The 17,020-nt window shown below is 32.8% G+C and overlaps 2 protein-coding genes across 3 annotated transcripts; both read left to right on the forward strand.

The window, feature by feature from the left end:
• Nucleotides 1-4,124: 4,124 nt before the first annotated feature.
• Nucleotides 4,125-8,861, forward strand: LOC104707480 (agamous-like MADS-box protein AGL14). Its single transcript, XM_010423837.3, has 8 exons — nucleotides 4,125-4,323; nucleotides 4,556-4,744; nucleotides 6,815-6,893; nucleotides 7,512-7,573; nucleotides 7,673-7,772; nucleotides 8,199-8,240; nucleotides 8,340-8,381; nucleotides 8,524-8,861. Exons 2-8 carry the CDS (start codon nucleotides 4,560-4,562, stop codon nucleotides 8,677-8,679), a joined length of 666 nt encoding a protein of 221 aa, XP_010422139.1. The 5' UTR covers nucleotides 4,125-4,323; nucleotides 4,556-4,559; the 3' UTR covers nucleotides 8,680-8,861.
• Nucleotides 8,862-10,195: 1,334 nt separating this feature from the next.
• LOC104707481 (cysteine-rich receptor-like protein kinase 45) lies at nucleotides 10,196-12,011 on the forward strand. 2 transcript variants are annotated; one of them, XM_010423839.3, is made up of 6 exons: nucleotides 10,196-10,439; nucleotides 10,526-10,623; nucleotides 10,707-10,917; nucleotides 11,004-11,241; nucleotides 11,336-11,474; nucleotides 11,552-12,011. In XM_010423839.3, exons 1-6 carry the CDS (start codon nucleotides 10,370-10,372, stop codon nucleotides 11,858-11,860), a joined length of 1,065 nt encoding a protein of 354 aa, XP_010422141.2. In that variant the 5' UTR covers nucleotides 10,196-10,369; the 3' UTR covers nucleotides 11,861-12,011. The 2 variants fall into 2 exon arrangements, with proteins under 2 accessions (XP_010422141.2, XP_087318796.1); XM_087462670.1 differs by having other exon boundaries at nucleotides 10,266-10,439; nucleotides 11,336-11,438.
• Nucleotides 12,012-17,020: the final 5,009 nt, after the last annotated feature.

Below are 17,020 nucleotides of genomic sequence, written 5' to 3' on the forward strand. Positions count from 1 at the left end.
GTGGTAAGGGTTTAAATTTTATAATTAGAACAAAATTATATGTCGGTTTGGATTTACACATGAGATAGTTAAGGTTTATATTTTACAATTAAAATGAAATTATATGTCGGTTTGGGTTTACAAATGAGATGGTTAGAGTTTAGATTTTACAATTAGTATAAATTATATATCGGTTTGGATTTATAAAAGAGCGATTTAAGTTTTTAATTTTATAATAATATATATATATATTTTATTTTCTTATTTTATAAAAGATGAATGAAAAAGACTAGGGATTTTGTTTTTAACTGCGACAGGTTTTATTATGGAAAATAATTGGGCCTTCTTAATAACATTGGCGCAAAACTACACAGTGTTAACCTAGAGGTTCTACTTATATTTCATCTACCGATATACCTTTTTTTTGTTTTGGGACAAACTACCGATATACCTTTAAATACAAAACTATAACTAGAATAGATGAAACAACATAATATCTCACATCCCATATATAATCTATCACACAATGTGAGTTATTTGATTTATCCTAACTTAAACATCTATGTGAGCTATATTTATCAAGCTTTTAACCTATGATCTTAGTCAATATTGCATTTCTTTAGATCTAGAACGAATAGTATATTAGTTTTTTTGACTTTGGAGTCATTCAATTATACCAAAACTATATATGGTACTGATTCTCGATGAGGAAACAGTTATGCGGCTACTTGTTACTACCAAGTTCATAACTCCCCCACTAATACGAAAGTTTTTTTTGTGTGGTCGTCCTGTATTACTAAAGGAACGGAGAAAACTGTTTTTTGCCCTTTATCCCTAGTTTACACTCTTTTGGAGTTTGTATGGGCATTTCTTGCCTTGTTATCTTTTATTTCCCCTTTATTTGGGTTGTAATGCCTCCTCTTTTGAGTGAGTGTGAGACATAGTTTTAATGAAAATTATCAGTTTGATATAAAAAAAAAGAATGGAGATAACATAAATAGAGCAAATTAAGCTCAAACTCAAAGTCACGAATTAGGATTCCACAACTTTAACAACAAAAACAATTTGAGTTACATTATTTTTGGTTAAATTATTTTGTTTAAATTCTTAATTCCAGTGAAAACATATATGTTCAATTTCATCTATTATATGTATCATAGTAACCACATTAAAAAAAAAAAAATCAAAGGACTTGTGCTCATATATTTTTTGTCCCAGTATTCATATATGTGCGTATATCATTTTAAGAATATTTCGTTTTTATGCTTAATTATAATCTTGTAAGTTTTTTCCTGCACCAGCCTTTCTTTAATTGTCAACAAGACATCGAATAACGAGAGTAAATCAAACAAATGTGAGTTATGAAAACAGTTTACTAATCATAAAAGTAAAAGATAAATAAATGAATTTACTTATTTACATGATACTTTTTTTTATACGGAAGCTTTACTTGCTAACAGATATATAATTCTACTCTAATAAAAAGACTCATTTATTCATACCTATCTGGCATAGTGGTCCAAAGTCCTCACATTTGCATAATTGCAAAGTGGTCCAAACCAAAACCACATTTTCTAATCTCCCACACGAAGGTCGAAATCAGGGTTTGCTGACTCTTCTGACGTGAAAAATTAACACTAATTCAACTTTGTCGATGAAATAAAAGCTCATTATAGAACAAAAAGAGTATCTCTTAAAAAATACAACTACGAATTGTTTAAGTTTACAACTTAAAGATGTCCAAAAAAAAACAATGCCGTATAATTTACAACTTAAAGCTGAGATAAGTTTACATAAGAAAACAAAGCCATTAAGCCTAACCAATAAAATATGGATTCCCCAAATCATTTTTATAGCAAAAACAAAACAATAACATGCTGTGGGCAAAGGTTGTGGTCCTCACAGCGTGCAACACCTGTAACCGAGATTTAAAAAGATGAATCAGAATAAATGCTAATTAATTGAAAAATTTTAAGGGCATCCAATAGTGGCTAAGCACCTGCTAAGTGCTAGTAGAACAATAATTACGGTATAAAAATAATAACTTAGGCCAAAAAGAAGAGAATAAAGTACAAAAAATGAGGAAGTGGGTAGAGAAATTAGGAATGCAACAAGCAAGGGAGTTGCTAATGCCATGACCCATGAGTGCAAATAAAGAAGAGAAGATAAAGAGTGGCCATGTGAAGTCGTACAGAAGTCATAAAACGTAGCATTGTTATTCGTTTATTATCACTGCAGGCGCGTATAAGATTGTGGTTTCGTTTATAATAACAATGCTCGTACGAACGAACATCTCTATTTGCAGAGATTTAATATATATATATATATATGTCAGAAATAGTAAGAAGTTTCAATTTGGAATATTTCTGTGCATTATATCTCCTGTTTTAGAAATCGCTAGGCGCTAATTGGGTGGTCGGGGTGAACCTAGCGCCTAACGAGAAAATTGGAGATTAAACAGAGATTAATCAGAAACTAGTTTCAAGATTATTTTATTAAATTAAAAATAAAATAAAAATATATAGTATTAGATATGCATGTATAATTCTATTTATATTAAAAGAGAAAACATTAAATAAAATATTAAACTATAGTATTGTCTTCAAAATTATAGTAAACACATAAAAATATAATTTTAAATTAAAATTTTATGATTTTCATTAAAAGTTTGTACATTAGTTATTATAAAACATCACACACTATTAATTTAATTGTCTAAATAATAAAAATATTTGATTTATATTTAGTTTTAAAAACAATCGGAATATAAAAAATTAAACAGAAAATAATCAGATTAGACCGGTAATAATCAAATTAGATAAGCATAATTAAATAATTGATGTTAGGCGGAGATTAATCATTAATCGATACGGAAAATGTGGGCCTAGCGATTTTATGGGATGTAATCGATGTTAGGTGATGATTTTTTAAAAGGAAAGATTATATGTATTCAAATGATAGCTTTTGTTTTTTTTACAAAATCACGTTTGCTCATATTTTATGACTAATTCAACAGACTTAATTTGTATCGTATCACATCTGAGAAAATGGTCGCAGCCGAGCTAAACGTCGTCTCTCTATCGGGAATTTGTTTATATTTCACAATCCACAGGGTTTTATATACTACCATTTTATTTTATGTAAGTATGACTAAGACATGGTCACATTCACATATATATATATATATATATATATATATATATATATATATAAATATATAAACTACAATATCTGAGCATAATAGAAACGTTAAAACTATTTGTATTCATGCAAAATAAATATTTACCTTCAGATTCGATCACTATAAGTCTAGAATTTTCTACAGTTGATATTACTCTTTCATAAATGTATACTCTTTTAAATTATAGTCAGTAAATTGTTTACAAAAAAATGTTCTTCTTCATACCAAAAAAAAAAAATGTTCCTCGAAATGGTTTTCTGGTAAACTGAGATCAAACGGCGAGTGTGACGAAGATTCTTGTCCGAGAGGAGCTGGCAACCGACAGGGTTGCTGCCTGTCTTTTAAGTGCATTTGCTTAACTCACTTTGACAGACACCGGAACTGTAGGTTGTCGGTAATAATGCACACGTGTCTTGATCTTACCCGTTAGCTTTACAAATCCATGTTGTCTTCTAATTACGCTGATGAGGTCAGTGATAACGTACATGGTTGTATTATAGTATAAAAATAATCACTTGAATAACAAAATATTAGCAATTGGTGCTTGAGCAAATCACTTTTAAACTTTATTTTTCAAGAACAAACTTAACTAAAAACTTTCGCAGATCTATTTACATCGTAAAAGTAAAATTTATCTTAATGCCTAGTTTCTTTTGTAGAGTCTAATGTAAATAATAAATATATGTAACGCTACGAAAAACAAAATATCATATAACGGTTAAAATAACCATATGTCTTTTGGAATATATTCTCCACCAAATTTTTTGCTCTTGTAATATAAAACTTTTACCAAAAGAAGAATGGATATCTTGTAATGCTGTTTCTATAATTAAGTAATACCCATGTACTTTAATTAAGCACTTTGGTCTAGGGTTATAGACTATCATAGGTATATAGAAAAAATGACAATGGATAAAATATATAACCCAATATATAAACAGCCTAAATTATAGATTGTCATTTTACGGATAGAAGAATAAATTAAAGGTTTTTCCTCACATATTTTTTCATTGGCTCCTGATTTCATAAATTTAGGGTTTCCAAGAATTCTCCATTTCTCTCTTGCCGACTCTACCCAAAAGACTCTCTCTCTCATCTCTCTCGCTCATCTTTCTCTTAATTAGAGGCACAGTTATTGAAAAAGCATACACAAAAGAAAGAAGGTAAACTTTTCTTTTCTTTCTCAACTCTGTCCTAGCTAAATTTCTGATTGATCTTTCTCTATTTAATTGTTATTGTTCTCCATGTTTGCTGTTCTTGTAGAAATCTTTCTACATAAAATTCAATAATATGGCTTGCATCTAATTTACTGTAATCAAGAATTTTTTTTCATGGAAAGAGAAGGAAAATTCAAAATTAAAGTGCTGATTATGAATAATGGGTTACTTAACTTAGGAGAATGGTGAGGGGAAAGACAGAGATGAAGCGGATAGAGAACGCAACGAGCAGGCAAGTGACTTTCTCCAAGAGAAGAAATGGACTTTTGAAGAAAGCCTTTGAATTATCAGTCCTTTGTGATGCTGAAGTTGCCCTAATCATCTTCTCTCCTAGAGGCAAACTCTATGAGTTCTCTAGCTCCTCCAGGTATATTTTCTACATCTATATATGTTTTATGTATATGTATATACTCATTTCTTTTATATTGATCCGATGCATCAGGATTGATATTTTCATATATGAATAATTTACTGAAATCCATGATAACTTAGTTTGTCCATCATTTTTTTTCTTTTTACTAGACTCGATCGATTGACACTGCTTTGTTTATGCGTGTTAAAATGAAGATTCTTGATTTTTTAGAGAAAGAATCAGAAATAGAAAAGTCAGGATTCTAGATTAAAACGTGATTCGCACATGGTTTCATCTTGGAAATGCAAAATAAAGTTTGTAAATAGTTATGAGATAGTTCGGACAAACTGACAAAAAATTCCAGTAAACAAAAGAAGGAAGCTAAAACTTGAAATGATATTTAACTATAGTTCATGTAGCAGTAAGTTTAAGCACAGTGTTCTTACTCAAATTAGACATTAAAGTTAGATTCCATTTTCACTTTCATATTTAACCAGATTTGGGGAAAACAATATTTCCTTATTTAGAGGTGTACAGGTTTCCCTATATTATATGTTGTTCTTGTGTGTGCATTTATACAATTTAGGGAGAACTTACACATACATAGAGATCCACAGATTTGTCCAAAAAAAAAAAAGAGATCCACAGATACACGCATACATATATACTACAAACAGTTACTACTGTACAAACACTCAAGCACATGATGTCAAAAATAATAATAATAATACTCAAGCACATGTATTGTGTACGTACGTATATTTGAATATAATTGATGTATCCTTAAAGTTTATTTTTTTGAATTATATGGGATTAGACTACTTATATTCACATATGTGGAGAAAGATCCCACAACATATATGCATGAATTTAGTTATATTTTGTCATTTGAATTAATGGTGTTTACACTAATTAATTAATCAATACTGATTAGATTTGAGTATTCTGATGTCACGGGGAGCTAAGTATTGCACTATATATGATGCATATAAATCATGTACATTTCATTTATATATATGTACACATCTACATTAACAGTCAGGTATGAATCATACCGTATGATCATGAGTATCTATTTATTATACTCGACCATACTATATGTAATACTACAAGAATAAAATGGTAATCAATGACATTTTTGGTGAAAAATTTATGTCCCTTTTGAAATTTTATTTTATATTTGAATTTATTTTTTATGTAGTAAATAGCTGAACAACGTTTCAGTGTCTTGGGAAAATAGAACTTTCTAAACCAAAATCGAAAATTTGAAAAATAGCAACGTTGTTTTTTACATCGCCACTATATATTCTGCCATTCCACTAATACGGTAATACCAGTTAGATCCATAGTTTATTCTGCTATTTTATATATATTATTTTGAATGTCTGTATGTGTGGATGCATGTATTTATGTACATGATATAGATCTATGTATGTTTATTGTGGTAACACAGACGCATTTGCCACACTTTTCACCCGCAGAGTACAAAGGACTCTTTATCTCAGTGATGACAGTGAAGGAGTCATTAGCATGTGTCTAGATATCAGAATATGTTGATTCTTTCTATGCTTTCTCTATTTATTACTATATACTTGTGTAGTCATAATTTACATTGTATGCTAATTATATGATTATTTAATCTTATGTACATACTTTATTAGACAAAAAAACAAATGACAATTTTCTTAAGTAAGCCGAGAGGAGTTTATATCACAATTAGCTACCCGTTCACCATCTTATTTATTACTTAATTAAGTCATATCCACATGACTAGCTAGACGATCTCTTATAATTAATTTTCAACATTTTAAATATGTACTATTATCTTTTGGTTATATATTGATTCTCTTACTCCATTAATTCCAAAGATTAGCAGAAGATTAATATAACTTTTAATAGATCACATTATATAAAATTGTTATGTATATCCTTAAAAATTCGATGTTACATATATAATACTTTTTTCTTGTAATTAGTGTTTGAGACATATAGCTTAGACTTTTGCTTCTTAATATTATCTCCTTAGGTTTGATTTTTTGTTTTTTGTTGGTTTTGAAATACTGATTTGAGTTTTGAAATTTTCAGTATACCAAAAACAGTAGAAAGATATCAGAAGCGAATACAAGATCTTGGGCCTAACCATAAGAGAAATGATAACTCACAGGTAACTGGACTTTCTATATTTGCTAGTGTATATCATGGTTATTTAATCATTATTTATTTTTCCATTTGAAAAAAGAACTCTTTTATAGATGCATAGTTACATTTACGAAAAATATACCTATTAAAGAACTCATCTAAATATTAGCTTGGTTTTATTTTTGCTTCTTTAAAGATTTTAGCTTGGTTTCTTCTCTGTTAGTAAAGGGTTTGCTCTCTTGCGATTTGGGTTTAAATTTTCTGTTTTGTTGTATTATCTTTAGTTTATTTTGTTTTGGGTTTAGTTTCCGGAGAAATCTCTTTTTTTTTCTGGCCTTAGACTCTGGGGATATAAATTTCGTCCGCTGGCTTATGGTTTCCTCTTTTGGACATTCTATTTCACCATGGTTCCACAACAAATTTCAATAATAAAAATTCAGATGACAAAAAAAAAAAAAAGAACTCATCTGAATATAAAATCTATTTCGACTTCCATTAAATACTATATACATGCCAAACATGTATACTACTTTATATATCAATCGAACATGGATGAGAATAATTTTGTATTAATTTTTGTACTTACAAATTTATGTTTAATAAAATATGTTTTGCATTTCACATGAGCAAACCTTATTGACAGCAATCGAAGGATGAAACCTATGGCTTGGCGAGAAAGATCGAACATTTGGAGATTTCGACAAGGTTTTTGATTCAAAATATTTATGGATATTTTTGTTCTGAATGGAAAATTATATCGTCATTATAAGTGTCTATTTAACATATATATAAATACATTTGCAGAAAAATGATGGGAGAAGGACTTGACGCATCTTCTATAGAAGAGTTACAACAATTGGAGAACCAGTTGGACCGAAGCTTAATGAAAATAAGAGGCAAAAAGGTAACTTACATACTGTATATGTGTTCATTTCATTGTTTAGATGTAAAAAAGAATTTCTCCTATCATCCATATTATTATTGTTTCATCGAGGTTTAAGACTGACGTGGTGGTTGGATCGATTTATGTATGTTTATAAGAAAAGTCGATTATCAAATGTGCTGGTTATGTAAACAATAAACTAGATTACATATAATCATGGGATCATCCTATAAACAACACAAATGCACACACACACTTGCAGTCTGCACACTTACGTGATGAGAAACATGATGTGCATCATTCATGCATGCATATATGTGATGAGAAAAGGACCTTATGTTACGAGTTTGTTTTGAAAATATCTTTAAGCGAGTTCTTATGAAGAAGTATGTTATCAACATACTTGTTTTTACCGACTAATTTACCTACTTTATTTCCTAATTTCAGTATCAATTATTACGCGAAGAAATTGAGAAGTTAAAAGAAAAGGTAACACTTGTAGCTTTTTCAAATGGTTAGGTACTATATAAACATATTCCCTTAATTAAACGGTTAAACATATTTTTCCGATTTCTTGTCAATATCTAGGAGAGGAACCTCGTTGCAGAAAATAAAATGCTGATGGAGAAGGTACGTATTAATATTAAGTAATAACATACGGCTTCTCTACAACTAGTATCGTACTGATCATTTGTTCTCTAATTCTATTATTATGAAATCATTTGTTTTTCGAAACGAGAGTTTTAATTTTGAGGAAATGTGTGACATGAAGTGTGAGATGGGAGGAAGAGGAATAGTAGCAAGAACTTCATCATCAACAACAACTGAAGAAGTGGACATAGATGACAATGAAATGGAAGTGGTGACTGATTTGTTCATTGGACCTCCAGAGACTCGACACTCCAAAAAGTTTCCTCCTCCAAACTAACGTATAGTATATGACATTTACCTTGAAAAATTGACATCTCACAACACTAAATATTATGTACGTCCCTGGAAGAAAAGTTGATGTTAAATACTTTATTTAGCTTCGTATTTTTTTTTTTGTTTTTGGTATCCTCTAACAACTTTGAATACCCAAAATAAAAGTCACAATACTCTAGTTGTTCATCCGCCTTCATTGCTATCGTTGAATACCATTTTCAACCCAACTAAATCCTTTTATGTTTATGCATCTCTTCTCCGCTTTGTTGTTAGCGAGAATGTATTATACTTTTTGACAAAAAAAATCTCTTAATGCTTTTTATGTCTCCGGATTAAAGACTAATACAAGTGTGTTTTGCTCAAATCAGTGCCGGTCCGACAATTTTAGATGCACTAAGCCAAAAAAAAATTAAATATCATTTTTATTATTGTATATAAAATAAAAAAATAGTAATATAAACAATTATTTTCATAATTTAGATTCAAAATCTATAAACCGAAATATGTTCCTTTTGCTTGTTCCCATTGTTGATTTTTTTTTGTCTTTTATGTTCATTTAAAATTTTATACGAAAATAAATATTATATTGCATAATCATTCGTTATTGTTTAAAACTCTTCCAATATGGAAAATTTATTTTATTAGAGTTATAAATTTGTTTTACTAAATTAAATTTTAATTTTAGACTCATTGACAACAAATTTAATTAACATTAATCTAATGATCATTCACCAACAATTCAAAAGATGAGTTAATATTATTCATAAACCTAATAAAACTTCATCTATAAATTTGATATATCTACATAACTAATATATTGTTTTCTTATATAAAACTTTAATTTTTAATTAACTTTGGTACTTTTAAAAAAATCTAATAAAAACTAAATTTTATTAAAAAAAAAAAAACAATTCTACATAAAGACATAAAATATTTGGGCTAGAATATGCCCCAAAAAATTTGATGCCCTAATCCAGGGCTTCACTTGCTTGCCCCATGGGCCGGGCATGGCTCAAATAACCTCACGTTGGTTTCACAATTTTTTTGCTGGTCGAGAGTCGAGACGTATAAATAATCATCGCTTTCCGGACATTGAGGGTTTAAAGGTGGATCGTTTGGCTTTCCTATGGTGTAATTTTGAAAAAGAAAATTACTACTCCCTCCGTTTTAGATTACTTGTCATTCTAGGTGATTTCACACATATTAAGAAAACAATTTAATTTTCTATTTTACCTTTCATTAATATATTGTTTCATTTGTTTAAAGTAATTAATAAGCTACAAGTGAGGGATAAGACTGGAAATTTGATTGATAAAATTACATCGTAAACATAAAATGACAAATAATATGAAACAAAAAATTTTCTCTAGAATGACAACTAAAAAACACTGGAAGGAATATGTACTAACAAAAAAATAATCAATGTTTTAGATGAAGTTACCCAAGAAAAAAACAAATGAAAACCCAAAAATCCAAAATGAATAATAGAAGTCAAGGTCAACTGACTTGACAGGATCGATATTGACAAAGTCAAATAGTTGAAGAAACAACTTGTATAATAAGTTATATTTTATTAAATACTCTAATATATTTGCAATGACTTGTTTGCTAAGAACCACCGTCTTCGTCTTCGTCTACGTTTTCGCTTTGTCTTCGTCTTCGTTTTCGTCTTAGTCTTCGTTTTCTTCTTCACTATGGCCGTTACTTCGCTTCTCGATACCGTTTTCAGACGAAGAAAGAAGAAGTCTACTGAGTTAATAAACGGTATGTACTGTACTCGGTTTCATCTTTTCAATTATCTTTTTCAAATCTGACACATAACCCATCAATTATACTTGTTTATCTAATAGATTATGCAGTTTTGCAATTTGACTTCGACACCATTAGAGCTGCAACAAATGAGTTCTCAGATGTGATTGGTCGTGGAGGATTTGGTTCTGTTTACAAGGTTGTCTCTTTAATCTTTAATTACTAATGTTTTTTTTTTCTTTCATGGGATTGTAATAAAAACAGATATGTTTTTATTTGCAGGGTAGGCTTCAAAGTGGACAAGAAATAGCAGTGAAGATATTGCTTAAAAGTTCAATTAGAACTCATAGACAGTTTCATAATGAACTTAATCTTTTGTCAAAGCTTAGGCACAAGAATCTTATCAATCTTCTTGGTTTCTCCACTAAACGAGACCACTATTGTCTTGTTTATGAGTTCATGCCTAACTCGAGCCTTGATTGTTTTATACTAGGTTAGACAATCTAAAACAGAGTATCCTTTCCAAATCTCGTCTACTTTCAATCTCTCATTATCTGTCATAGTGTTTATGTGTTACAGATCCACACAGAGCTTCTCGGCTAAGTTGGGAGATGTGTCGAAACATTGTCCAAGGCATAGCTTGTGGTTTACGTTACCTTCATGAAGAATCAGGGCTGTGGGTCGTTCACCGTGACATTAAACCTGCAAACGTTCTATTGGATTCAGATCTAAAACCGAAAATCATGGGATTTGAATTGGCAAGGATGATGCAACAAGGTGGAAACGAAGCTGAATCAACTGATATTGTTGGTACCGTGTAAGTGAAGTTTTGTGATATAAACATACTTGAAGGGGAAATGTTTTGAAGATGTTAGAGACTGATGCATAAAACGTTTTGAAATAATCTACAGAGGGTATTTAGATCCAGAGTATATGCGAAGCGGACGTGTTTCTGTCAAATCTGATGTTTATGCCTTTGGAGTTACAATCTTGAAGATCATTAGCAGAAGAAAGGTTTGGATTGTGGACGGAGACTCTTTAATCGAATATGTGAGTTTATTATATTAAAGTAAAAGTGTCTATGATAGTGAAGTGGTTCTTTAATCGTAGTTCTTGTCTTCTTTTAGGTTATGAGATGCTGGAACAGAGGAGAAGCTACCGATGTGATCCATGAAATGATGAGAGAAGAAGAGAGAGAAGATTCGATAAGCGAAATCTTGAGATACATTCACATTGCTTTGTTATGTATCGATGAGGATGCAGAGACAAGGCCGAGTATTGATAATGTTCTTCATTGGTTTAGTTGTTTCTCTTCTCCTTTGCCTGAACCATTCATTGGTAATCGATTTCTTGCAGAGGAAGAAACAAATCTGTCTTGGTCACCGTATCTATCTCCCGGTCATAGCTCTGTCATGTCACCTATATCTTCGCGTTAAGAGATTGAGCATGATCGTATAAGATTAGCTCTGCTTGAATACTCGATTAATGAGAGTTTAGGATGAGAATGATTAATGTAATTTGCTGTTCTTTTCTTGTGTTTGTGCCGTAATCAAATAAAAAGTATATAGAGGATAGAGCGATACAAAACTGTTTTATTTTTTATTGTTTAGTAATGACAGATCTCGTATCATCTGATAAAGACCACTGTGAGCAACATAAGCAGTTTCACTAAATCTACTGACCATACACGAGGATCTGATGAGCCCCATCAGGTCTACATAAGGAGGAAATACAAAGAAGGAGCAGCACGTGTGGAGAAATAGAGGAGCACGTGCGAATGGAAATGTGATCTTTAGTATATAAACATTGTAAAAAGAGTTTGTAGAGCATGTTGTTTGTGTCATTGTGTGGGAACAGAGTCGCATGTGACTTTGAGGGAGACGGTTATGATCTGACTGCGTCTAGAGGCCTCTCTTGTTACCTCATTAGATTGTATCTCATATTTGTTCAGATAATAAAAAGAGAGAGTTTATTTTTCTTATCAAATGGTGCGCTTGTGATCTGCGATCGAATCAAACGCAGAAAAGTTAGGAAATCACAAATTTTGGTTCAAAAAGACGATCGATTGAGTATGGTTATGGAGCAAGATTTGTCGCCGATTCGCGAATTACCAGCTGAGGAGCAAGCGGCGGCTTTCGCCGCAGAGGTTTAGGAAAGGTTCACCGACATGAGAGGTTTATGCTTCAAGTGCGATGCACCATGGTCGAAGACTCATAATTGTCCTAACAAGGAATTATGAATCCTTACCGTCTTTAATGGATATGAAGTAAAGGTGTTGGAAGGAGACAAAGAAGAAACAGACTTGGAGGAACCTACCGGTGAGTGTATGGCCTTATCCTTCCCGTCATATAGAGACATTTATTCTCACTCAACAACCAAAGTCAGAGGCACGATGGGAAAAGCCGATGTGCATATCATGCTGGACAGTGGAGCAACCCGCAATTTTATCTCTCCAGCAGCAGTGAAGAAAATAAGACTGAAATGTTGAGAGGACCCCAACTTAAACATCAAAATAGGAACTGCGATAACAGTACAAGGCATGGGAGTTTGTGAGAGAGTTACCTTCTCGGTTCAAGGGTTGGAGTTCACCACAGACTTTGTGGTATTGGAATTAGGCAATCTCGACATTATTCTAGGCGTGTTTTGGTTGAGTACACTGGGAGATTGCAGAGTTAAATGGCAGAAGAATGAAATGTCATTCCTATATAATAACAGGATAGTAACCTTGAGAGGAGAGTTAGACTTATACATTTCAAAACTTTCTATGAAGTCACCGTCGAGTGGATTTTCAGTCACTAAGAGAGGCGTGGAAGTAGCATTATGTAGTCAACAAATGAATCAAAGAGCATTACAACCTCTAGATATGGACATTCAGACAGTGCTAAAGAGATTTGACAAGGTGTTCGACATTCCCACAGACCTACCTCCTATCAGAGGCAGAGAACATTCTATCACACTACTACCTGGGAATAATGCTATCAGTGTTAGACCTTACAGATACCCACATGCACAGAAAGAGATCATGGAAAAAATGGTCAAAGAGATGTTGACATCGGGTGTCATACGCCATATCCAGAGCCCTTTCTCTAGTCATGTTCTCTTGGTGAAGAAGAAAGATGACATTTGGAGATTTTGCGTTGATTATAGAGCATCAAATCGAGCAACAATGACTGTCAAGTTCCCTATTCCAATGATTGATCAGCTCCTGGATGAGTTAAATGGATCAGTGTTATTCTCGAAACTAGATCTTCGGGCAGGGTATCACCATATCAGGATGAAAGAAGAAGATGTACCTAAGACGGCATTCAGAACCCACGACGGACACTATGAGTTCTTGGTAATGCCATTTGGGTTGACAAATGCCCCTGCAACATTCCAAGCCTTAATGAATGAGTTGTTTCGTCTGCACCTCAGGAAATTCATATTGGTGTTCTTTGATGACATCTTGATTTACATTGCAACGAGAGAGAAACAACTTGAGAATTTGACGATTGTGATGGAGATTTTAGAGAAACATCAATCGTTTGCTAATAAGAAGAAGTGTCTTTTTGGACAGAAGCAGGTGGATTATTTGGGGCATATTATTTCACAAGAAGGAGTCTCAACAGACCCAGAAAAAACAAAAGCCATGGTACAATGGTTTACTCCAAAGTCAGTGAAGGACTTGAGAGGATTTCTGGGGTCTTAGCGAGACCTTTGACAGATTTATTGAGAAAAGATAGTTTTGAATGGTCTTCAGATGCTCAATTGGCCTTTGATAGATTGAAGAAAGCAATGTCAACTGCACCGGTTTTAGCATTACCAGATTTTGAGGAGATATTTACGGTTGAAGTTGATGCATCTTTTTTTGGTTTGGGCATAGTATTGATGCAGAATAAAAGACCAATTGCGTATTTCAGCCATAGTCTTGTCTATTGAGAAATGGAAGCATTACTTATTTGGGAGGCATTTTGTAGTGCATACAAATCAGAAAAGCCTAAAATTCTTATTAGACCAAAGAGAAGTGACTATGGATTACCAGAAATGGCTAATCAATTTGTTGAATTATGATTTTGACATCATATACAAGCATGGAGTAGAGAATACTGGAGAAGATGGGTTATCCCGAATGACTCAACCGGAAGGACTGTTACTGTCCCATTCACTTATGGCTTTGACAGTTCCAATAGTATTGCAACTCCATGACATTTATGACGAATTTGACAAGGATGCAGACTTTCAGAGAGAAGTGCAAAATTGTCTATCTAATCAGTCTGCGAAGTTGAAGCATTTAGTGAGGAATGGGAGATTATGTTACAAAAGTAGATTGGTTTTACCTAAACAATCAAAGTTCATTCTGTTAATTTTGAGTGAGTATCATAATGAACTGTTGATGTGTCTGTATTTTATAGGGTTTTACCCATAGTTTTTGGGTTTGTTTTGAGTATTTTATTAGGTCTAAGTGTGCTTTCAGAGTCTTTTTAGTCTTTTATGAGTCTGTACAGGTTCTAGGCTACTTTAGAAGGAAACTGAGTGTTTTGGAGATGAGAACATGCATCTAGAGCCAATTTGGTGAAGACCGATTGGACTAGCAAGCAGATGGAGCAAACACAAAAAAAGCATCGAGGATCGGCTGATCCTCATTCGGGATCGACCGATCTCATACCCGAAGCAACTTTTCCTTTTTCGTTTTAAACCGACTTTTAGAGTTTTATTTTTATATTTAAGTTAGAGGCTCGGCCTCGAGAGACATAAGCTTTATTTTCTGAGACTACTCTGTATTGAGAGCTAAGGGAGAAGATCTCTAATCCTTCTTGACACTTTGGAGAAGATTTCTAAACATTTTTTTCTATTTCTTTTGCAATTCAATTATGTCTTATTCATCTTTGATTTGCTGTTTCTATTTCTCCATGTCTGAGTAGTTTATCTATTTGGTTTCGGGTTTCAAAGGGTTTATGATTCTCTAATGATGGTGTTTTAGATTTGGGGTTGATCTCTTTTGTTCTTCATCTATAGTTGTTCTTAAAGCCTAAACTAGATTAGCTACCTAGTTTATGATCATAGGTTTAATTCATTGTGGCACCAAAAGTGTTGTTGAGTTGCTGGAAAAGAACTTAGGTGAGCAAGGTGGACCTTAGCCAACAGAAATTGAAGTTGAGGCACCTTGTGAACAAATCAAACTTAAACTTTATTGCTTGGTTGGTTTGCTAGGTCCAAACGACGGTTTAGGGTTTAGTGAATTCATTGCATAGATAGTTAACACTGCGAAAGTAGGTTAGCTTTACAACCGTGATTTGAGTTCTAGAATGGTGTTTAATGCATCCCCATCTTCCACCTTAGTCCGAGAATTATATCCCCATAGATTCCATGCGCCCAATATTTCCTTTTTGAATTAAAACAATTTGTTTACTTTCCGTTTTTAGATAGTTACTTGATTCACAAACTTTTCCATTGTCTTAGCTATCTTTAATCTACATAATTTCATAGTGTAATTGTTTGGTCTCTGTGGATTTGATCCTGAAGTGTTACAACAATACCACTAGATCGTGGTGGAGTACACTTTAGGTTATTAATTGATCTTTGATCAACTGTTAGGAGGACATTCCGGTGTATTGAAAACAATTAAGAGGATTCAACAATCTTTTCATTGGGATGGCTTACGAAATGATGTTCAGAAGTATGTATCAGAATGTGATATCTACCAACGACATAAATACTCAACATTGTCACCAACGGGTCTTCTCCAACCTCTTCCTTTGCCGCAACAGGTGTGGGAGGATATCTCTATGGACTTTGTAGAAGGTCTTCCCAAATCCCAAGGAAAGAATATGATTTTGGTAGTAGTGGACAGGCTGAGCAAGTACAGTCACTTCCTGAGTTTGAAACATCCTTACTCTGCATCTGATGTGGCAGGGTTATTCACTAAAGAGATAGTTAAGCTCCATAAGTATCCAGCTTCAATTGTTTCAGATAGAGGGAATACGTTCTTAAGTGCCTTTTGGAAGGACTGTTTTAAATTGTCTGGTACAAAACTGAAATACAGCATTGCTTTTCATCCACAAGCTGATGGACAGACAGAGGTTCTGAACAGATGTCTGGAAACATACCTCAGATGTTTCGCTTCCTCTCATCCCAAGACTTGGCACCATTATTTACCTTGGGCTGAACTCTGGTATAATTCGACTTATCACTCGTCGTTGAAAGCAACCCCTTTTAAGGTTTTGTATGGTCGTGATCCACCAGCGTTAGTACGTTTTGAAGGACAGGCTACGAAAGTTCCTGAGTTGGAAAATTTGATGAAGAAACGTGACTTAATGTTGTCGCAAATCAAAGATCATTTAATGCAGGCACAACAATTGATGAAAAACAATGCTGATAAACATCAAAGAGATATTGAGTATGCAGTGGGTGATTGGGTTTTTCTGAAGCTAAGACCATATAGGCAGCAATCGGTGGTAGCAGCGAAGTATTATGGTCCGTTTGAAGTGATGGAGAGGATTGGTAAAGCAGCCTACCGATTACTATTACCATAGGGCTCTAAGATCCATCTAGTTTTTCATGTCTCTCAGGTTAAGAAGGTGTTAGGCGAGCATCAGCAGATCATACCATTATTGGAG

This window comes from Camelina sativa, chromosome 8, assembly GCF_030686135.1.
Source record: "Camelina sativa cultivar CO46 ecotype springtype chromosome 8, ASM3068613v1".
In the NCBI taxonomy this organism is placed as follows: domain Eukaryota; kingdom Viridiplantae; phylum Streptophyta; class Magnoliopsida; order Brassicales; family Brassicaceae; genus Camelina; species Camelina sativa.

Bases quoted from the DNA above. Each gene is read 5' to 3' on its own strand.
- LOC104707480 (XM_010423837.3), top strand. From the start codon at position 4,560: ATGGTGAGGGGAAAGACAGAGATGAAGCGGATAGAGAACGCAACGAGC. The intron at 7,574-7,672 runs GTTTTTGATTCA...ATACATTTGCAG, and splicing joins CATTTGGAGATTTCGACAAG to AAAAATGATGGGAGAAGGAC. The intron at 8,382-8,523 runs GTACGTATTAAT...TGTGACATGAAG, and splicing joins ATAAAATGCTGATGGAGAAG to TGTGAGATGGGAGGAAGAGG.
- LOC104707481 (XM_010423839.3), top strand. From the start codon at position 10,370: ATGGCCGTTACTTCGCTTCTCGATACCGTTTTCAGACGAAGAAAGAAG. The intron at 10,918-11,003 runs GTTAGACAATCT...TATGTGTTACAG, and splicing joins CCTTGATTGTTTTATACTAG to ATCCACACAGAGCTTCTCGG. The intron at 11,242-11,335 runs GTAAGTGAAGTT...AATAATCTACAG, and splicing joins ACTGATATTGTTGGTACCGT to AGGGTATTTAGATCCAGAGT.